The sequence below is a fragment of the Apodemus sylvaticus genome, chromosome 3, assembly GCF_947179515.1.
Source record: "Apodemus sylvaticus chromosome 3, mApoSyl1.1, whole genome shotgun sequence".
Lineage (NCBI taxonomy): Eukaryota > Metazoa > Chordata > Mammalia > Rodentia > Muridae > Apodemus > Apodemus sylvaticus.
Window position 1 is genome coordinate 103915454 of NC_067474.1, and position 8276 is coordinate 103923729.

The window sequence follows — 8276 nt, forward strand, 5'->3', positions numbered from 1 at the left end:
CACTTCCCTGAGAATTTCCTGGAGTCATTGTTGAGTACAACCCCATGGTGTCAATGTATGACATTCACTGTATTCATTTCTTTGTTGAGGGATATCTGGATTGTTTCCAGCTTGCAGCTATTAAAAATAATGCTGCAATTAACATAGTGGATCATATATCGTTGTTATATATTGGGGCATCTTTTGGGTATATGCCAAGGAGTTGTATAGCTGGGTCCTCAGGTAGTACTATTTCCAATTTTTTGAGGAACTGCCAGACATATTTCCAGGTTTGTTGTACCATCTTGTGATCCCAACAGCAATGGAGGAGTGATTCTCTTTCTCCAAGTCCTTTTCAGCATCTGCCATCACTTCAGTTTTTGATCTTAGCCATTCTGATTGGTAAGAGGTGGAGTCTCAGGGTTGTTTTGATTTGCATTTCACTGATGACTAAGGATATTGAACATTACTTTAGGTGATTCTTGGCCATTTGAGATTCCTCAGTTAAAAGCTCTGTTACTCTCTGTAACCCATTTTTAATAGGGTTATTTTGTTCTCTGTGTTCTAATTTATTTATTGAATATATACTATATATACTATATTGAATAGATAGAGAGAGACTGGGCAGGCATGACTTATCCTTGATTTTGCTGAAATTGCTTCAATTTTCTCGCCGTTTAGTTTGATCTTGGCTACTGGTTTGCTTTTACTAGGTTTAGGTGTGAGCCTCTTTCTAGAGCTCAAGAGTTGTTCTGATTCTTCAGATTTATCTTTGAGAAAGACCAGGGTAAATCCTACCACCTACTATGTCACTACTTAGGGCATGAAGAAAAGTCCAGTTTTGTCCTGCTTAGACTTATGAAAAAGATTTCAAGGAAACTTTCTACATTTTGCCACATGTTTCAGTCAATATTTGGATGATTTTATTCTCTTCCCATAATTTTTATTATTATTTAATAATCATAAACAAAAATATAGAATTTTTTATTTATAAATTTATAAATTTAAAAAATATAAAATATTTTAAAACTGAGGGATGTTGAATGGTATCAAGTAGAGAGTACCCTGCAGCTATGTTATATGATAATGTTAAGAAATAGAGACCTAAGCCAGTTTTCAGGCAAATATTTTCCATCTCTGCAAGTTAGAGGCAAAAGAATTCTCATTTTGAGACTAGATTGAAGTAGTAAAAGACTTTTAAAAAACCAAGTTGCCTTGTAACATCTTGGAATCTTCTTGGTGGGAGGAGGTCCCCAGTTTCCTGGGAGAGGGCTGGATGTTGAGCAGAACACCTAATAAGTGTTTTAATCAGTGATGCTTTTGTAAAGATACCATCACAAAACACCAGAGGATACTTTTTAGAGCATTTTCTAATTGATGAAAAGGTGAAAGATTGTACTAGCAGTTGCCAAGTTTTAATTTCATGTATTACAAGTTCCTGAATTAATTTCAAAAGTATACCTATCCATCCAAACTTTACACTTATTTTTTCAATCTACATGTTGTGACAAATCATATTGATGGTAATGATGAAGATGATAATTATGATGATGATATGATTTCTATTTTTCTTTCACTTTTTCTCTTTCTCTCCTTTCTTTGTTTCTTTGTTTCTTTCTTTCTTAAATATTTGATTTCATCACTCCATTTTTTAAATTTAAAATTAGATTTTTCTTTCATTTTGTCCATCCTTAGACCAGGTTCCGTGAGCTGTGTGGATATAATCCTAGACAATGTGGTCCTATTGTCAGTATGCTGACAGTGAACCTGTCTCTTTGCATTAGTCTATATTATTTGAGTAACTTGATGGGACCCCATAGAAGAAGAATACTAGAGAATGCAGCAGATTCCTTCCTCAGGGAGACTTGCCTGGATTCAAAATTGGCCACACCAGGTCATGTATTGAGATTCCCATTATTGAGATTACCATCATATGCACTATAACTCTCCATTGCAAGAGGTTTCAACAACACCATACAATATTATATTAATTTACAATCTTCATCCAAAACAACCCTCACATGAATTCTACTACTGCTTTACAAACCCACCACAATTGCCCCCAAAAATCCTATACCACATTCTCTTCCAAGATGGATGAGTACAATATTGAAGGTGCGCATTGGCCATTAAGTAAATGGTAGTAGGCAAGCTAACACACAAGAACCTAAGAGGCTGGTTAGCTGGGAGCACCTTCTGAGTTCTATGAGCCTGGGATGAAATGTTTAAATAAGCTCTCTAGATATGAGGCCCTACCCACTGAAAGGTATGGTCTACCAAATCATAGAATCATAACTTCTGACCACCTCAGGATGAGTTTTATACAAGGAGACCTCAGAGCAATAGAGTTGAATTTTACTTGACCATTCCACATTCATCAGAACCAAAGAACGTGTGAAGCCCTGGCATCCAGCACACATTTTCAGCCTTCTTTCTACCATGTAACTTCTGTCTGTCCACTGAATGTGTGTATTCTCAAGGACTTTAAGCTCTCACAGTGGCATATCTAGTTCAGCCCAGTGTTCTCCTTTTCCCAACAGTGTAAGAACATGGAGAGTTCCTACACCTTCTGTGAAGCCTATATGGAGATGGCAGAAAACACAGTTGCTTCCCAGCCAGGATCCTGGAATACCCAACCTTCCCCTATGGAGTCCAGCCAGCTTATTTCAGGTCAGAGCTCAGATATGCCTAACTGGAAACAAACAGTGATGGCATCAACATCCTGTAGCAACCAAGATGCAGCCTGTACTCTGAGTTCAACAGCACACCTGGGAGAAGCCAATGATTTCCTGTTTGGAGAGCCAAGTGAGACCTCTTTTTGGTACCAGCAAGTTGTGTCTGCTGAGCAGAAAATCTCCCCTGCAGGCCCTCAGCACATGCAGCTCAACAGCACCCCGAAGACATGCCTTTCTCATTCCCAGAAGAGAGCAGAACTTGACACCAGGGATACTCTCTACAATGAAGGCTACTGGAAGAGGACAATGAACTCTGACAAGACTCTCTTGTTCACAAATACAGAAATGTGTTTGAATCCCAGGATTAACTTTGGTAATCATCAAAAGGTGCTTTCAGGAAGTCATGCTCTCCAGGACCCAAATGTAGATCACTCCCTTGCTTCTAAACATGACCAGATTTTCAGTGGTGAACATGAGATGCCTTTCCATGGTAACCAGACCAACTACAATCAGGTGACACCAAGGAATGGAGGGCATCTGACTCTCTATGGGAATCAGATGACATCACCCAGTTATACACAGGCCCTTTATCCCAATCAAATCATAACATCCTTTTCTGAACAGAATCGTTTTAGGAATCACCAGGAGAGCCCAGTAGCTGACAATGAATACTATGGAGATCAGATGATACTGCCAAATGGAAACCAGGTTTTCTCTGAGCCTCAGATGAGAATTAACTGTGACCAAACAAATGACCAAATGAAATCCTTCAGTGTTCAGAATGTCTCCAAAGATCAAGAGAATCTCCTCAGTGGTGAGCACTCCCTCTCTGGGTATCATTCATCAGGGTACAGATGTGACCAGGATTTGACTGTGAATCACCAGGTATCAATTTCAATTGCTGGCCAGTCTTTCTATGAGTTTCAGAAAGAGACTTCCAGTTTTGACACAACTCTTCATGGGTATAAGAGGACAACATACAGTCCAGAAGAGAACCTGGCTAGCCATTCAGAGACAAGTCCCAGTTCTGAAGAGATATTCTATTTGGGTCAGATAAAGACCTCTTTTGATGAAAATGTCTGCCCAAGTCAGAATGGAACACCCAATCTGGAAGGAAGCCTTGATTGGCAGGTGACTTCACTTAGTCCCCAAGCCTCATATGTGGATGAAAACCCTTATCCTTCAAGTTCCCCTTTGGTCCAAAGACAACCTCAGGAAAACTCTTCAGCTTCCAGTTTGGTCCAGGTACAACATGCAGAGATGAAGTTAGACACCAAGACCAAGAGCCCAGTGTCCCGGAAGAACCCTCATCCTTTGAAGAGCTTCGCCTGTACCTACCAGGATTGTCAGAAATCATACAAAAAGTCTCACCACCTCAAAAACCACATGAAGAAACACACACGTCAGAAGGATTATGCCTGTGATGAGCCTGGATGCAAATGGAAATTCTTCCGCTCAGAAGATCTCAAGAGACACAAGCAAAAGCACAGTGGGGAGAGGCCCTACCCCTGTGACATGTGCAACAAAAGCTATTCCAGACCCGATTATCTCAAAAAGCATCAGAGGATCCATCTTCAAACATCACCCACTACTGCAACCTGAATGCCCACTCCCCTCCCCATACCATATCATATTACACTAACATATTTCTTCCTTCTTCTCAGTCACCATACCTGACCACTAATCAAGTACTTTGGGGATAATAGTGGGCCCCAGCAATGGACTCACTCAAATATTCCCAGCAGATTTTTTTTCAAGGAAAGCAGAGATGTAATGACAAACGTGTAGCTAGCCTGAATCAAAATTGTATACACTGAAATTTTATTATCAATTAAACATAAAATTATAAATACTTTAAAAAGTAGGGAACTTTTCATTGTCTCAGTTCACATTCCTGAATTTGAAATCAAATGCCATGTTCATAATAGGAAGACATAATAACTTCAGTGTGTTCAAAAAATGTTTGCTTGAAAATCACTAAAAGTGATAAACATGCTGCCTCCAACTCAAATATTCACAAAACACATGTGTGACAAAGGAAGTGAAAAATCTCAATATTATGAAAATCCAACAGTCCAATTGAACTAGATGTGGAGATATTTCCCTGAAGAAATTTAGGTGAATTCAGACAAGTGAAGAAGAGTCATTGTGCTTGCCCAATGCAAAATCTCAAATTAAAACCACACTCATGTATCATCATATACAATGGCAAATACAAAAACAAAACAAACACACAACTTTCCTCCACCCAACTTGAAAATCCTAAAGATAGACTATATTCTGGGTAATGCTCCATTTTACACATTCCAAAGGACAAAACAACAAACCAGAAATTAATTCCATCAGATAGAGCAGTGGCAGGGCCTGTGAGACTTTTTGTTTTTCTTTTGTATTTATTGTTTAAATTTTTATTAGATATTTATTTTATTTACATTTCAAATGTTATCCCCTTTCCACTTTTTCCCTCTTTTTCCCTCACTTTTCCACATGTGCAAGGACTTTTCCTCTCATTGACACCTGACCACCCCATCCTCTGCTATATATGCAACTGGGGCCATTGGTCCCTCCATGTGTACTCTGTGGTTGGTGGCTAAATCCCTAGGAGCTCGGGGAGTCCTCATTTGTTCATGTTGTTATTCCTCCTATGGGGCTGTAAACCCCATCAGCTCCTAGGGTCCTTTCTCTAGCTCCTCCATTGGGAAGCCTGTGCTCAGTTCAATGGTAGGCTAAGAGCATCCACTCTGTATTTGGCAGGCACTGGCAGAACCCCTCAGAAGACAACTATATCAGGCTCCTGTCAGTTAGAACTTCTTGGCATCCACAATAGTGTCTGGGTTCGGTAATTGTATATTGAATGGATCCCCAGATATGGCAGTCTCTGGATGGTTTTCCTTCAATCTGCTACACACTGTCTCTGTATATCCTCCCATAGGTATTTTGTACCCCTTTTAAGAAGGACCAAAGTGTCCACACTTTGGTTTTCCTTCTTCTTGAACTTCATGTGGTCTCTATTATATCTTGGGTATTCCTGCCTTCTGGGGCAATATTCACTTATCAGTGAGCATACCATATGTGTTCTTTAGTGATTGACTGGTTTAAGTCACTCAGAATGTTATTTTCTAGCTCCATCCATTTGCCTAAGAATTTCATGAAGACATTGATTTAAAAGCTAAGTAGTACTCCATTGTTTAAAGGTACCACATTTTCTGTATCCATTCCTCTCTTGAGGGACATCCTGGCTCTTTCCAGCTTCTGTCTGTTATAAATAAACCTGCTATGAACCTAGTGGAGCATGTGTCCTTATTACATGTTGGAGCAACTTCTGGGTATAGGCCCAGGAGTGTTATATCTGGGTCCTCAGGTACTACTATGTCCAATTTTCAGAGGAACTGCCAAACTGATAAATAAATAAATGGAAATCTAACTACTGTGAAAAAGTTAGCAACTGAAATTTCATTTAGACACACTAAAAGAGGTCAATCTGTTTTCTTCAGTGGAGTCACACCAGACAGATCAAGCACTACAGGGAAGGCCTCATGTTCAGAAGTAGGTGACTTACCAAAAATGGGTTACATGTGATTTTGCATGTGTGCTTTTTTTTTAAATTACAGGTTAGTTTTCTTTGTTTTGTTTTGTTTTTTTTTTTTTTTGATGCTTTTGATTTTTTTTTGGTGTGTGTGTGCATTAATTTTTTTGTTTTTTCTTTGGAGAAGGAATTTAAAAGTTGGGTGGGAAGGAACAGGAATACAATCTGGAAGGAGTTAGAGGAGGAAAAGAATATCTTAAAAATATATTTAGATTTAAAAATGTTTTAAAGTATGAGGTATATTATGAAAATTTAAATATGTGTAGTTCAATGTATTTTAATTATAAGGCAATTAATAAAAGTGCTGTTATATCTGTGATGAGTTTTCTTACTTGAATATTTATTTTTATTTAATAACTTATTTATTAAATTTCTCTATTAAAATAAATAAAATATATCCCTAAATCTATTGAAGTTAAAGAATTACATGAAATTCTGACAGTACAATGGTATGAATGATTTTCAAATTATATATGAAAAAAGATTGTAATTATTTATTAGTAATAGTAGATGGAAAACACCATATAGTCTTTAAGCAATTAATGAAAAAACAGGCAACAACAACAATAACAGAACATGCAAAGCCATTGAGATAAGAGATATTAGTGTCCTGTCCAGAACTGCCAGGCTAACAGAATAGGTTTGATGGGAAGAAGTGATTCCAACAATGCAGCTACAGAGACTTGATGTCACAGAGAGGAATTTGGTCTTGTAATGATATCAACAACATTTTTTTCCTCCACTGGATATTTTCTTTATTTACATTTCAAATGTCATCCCCTTTCCAGGTCTCCTCTCTGGAACCCCTATCCCATCCCTCCTCCTCCTGCATCTCCACCACCCACACACCCACTACTGCCTTTCTACCCTGGCATTCCCCTATATTAGGGCATGAAATCTATCAGGCACAAGGGCTGTTTCTTCCACTTATGTCCAACAAGGCCATCTTCTGCCACTTATGTGGGCAGAGCCATGGGATCCTCCATGTGTACTCTTTGGTTGGTGGTCCAGTCCTGAGGAGCTCCTAGATATCAAAACTCTTACGTCTGTTAAATATAAAGTTTCAAATCTTAGCTAGAGTAATAAAGCAAGAAAAAGAGATACAGGGAATACAATAAGAGGGAAGAAGTCAAATAATATCTATTTGCAGGTAACATAAACTTATATCCCCCCCCCCCAAATAAAGGAAAAAAAAAGAAGACAGTAAACACCTGAGAAGAAAACTCTTAAACCTAGGGAGAGAGAGATGGTTCACTGGTTATGAGAATTTGCTGCTGTTGCAGAAGAATAGAGTTTGTTCCTAGAATGCATAGGATGTCTCATTATCCCCTGTATCTACCGTTCAAAGCAATCCAAAGCCCTCTTGTAGCTTTCTTGGGCATTGAATGCATGTAGTATACACACATTAACACAGACAAATCACTCTTGTATGTAAATAAAAAACAGTAAATGATGAAATATTCATTTTCTAAAACATATAAAAGTAACACACAGGTCAAACAGGATATATATATATATATATATATATATACACAAACACACACACACACACAAACATACACATACATATGTCTGTGTGTAGCAACACTTAATGTAATAAAAGAGGACATAAATTCAAAAGATAAAATATATATGAGAGAGATTTGAGGAAGGAAAGAAAAAGGAGTAATAAAGGATGTACTGATGTTGTACATCAAAACAAAAACAAATACTAAAAAGAGAATATGTTACAGCTATTAAACACATTCTGCAAATTGTCAAGATAAAATTCAACACACACACACACACACACACACACACACACAAAACCAAAAAATAAAACCCCCACACAATAGTCTTCTTAGCAAATAACAAAACACATTGAAAATAAATCCTATTCACAATAGTCTTTAAAGAGTGGCAATAGGAACATTTCTGGGTTAAAAACATTGAGATGCCTGTGTGACCCCATCCTTCCACCAGGAGCCTTTCCTGTCCAAAGGAAGAACAGGGGGAAAGGAACAGGGTTTGAAAGACTGGCCTTCCTGGGACTGCCC

The 8276-nt window shown here is 38.0% G+C and overlaps 1 protein-coding gene across 1 annotated transcript; it reads left to right on the top strand.

The window, feature by feature from the left end:
- Nucleotides 1–2561: 2561 nt before the first annotated feature.
- LOC127679986 (Kruppel-like factor 18) lies at nucleotides 2562–4256 on the top strand. The gene has a single exon (XM_052175547.1). It carries the CDS (start codon nucleotides 2562–2564, stop codon nucleotides 4254–4256), a length of 1695 nt encoding a protein of 564 aa, XP_052031507.1.
- Nucleotides 4257–8276: the final 4020 nt, after the last annotated feature.

Bases quoted from the DNA above. Each gene is read 5' to 3' on its own strand.
- LOC127679986 (XM_052175547.1), top strand. From the start codon at position 2,562: ATGGAGATGGCAGAAAACACAGTTGCTTCCCAGCCAGGATCCTGGAAT.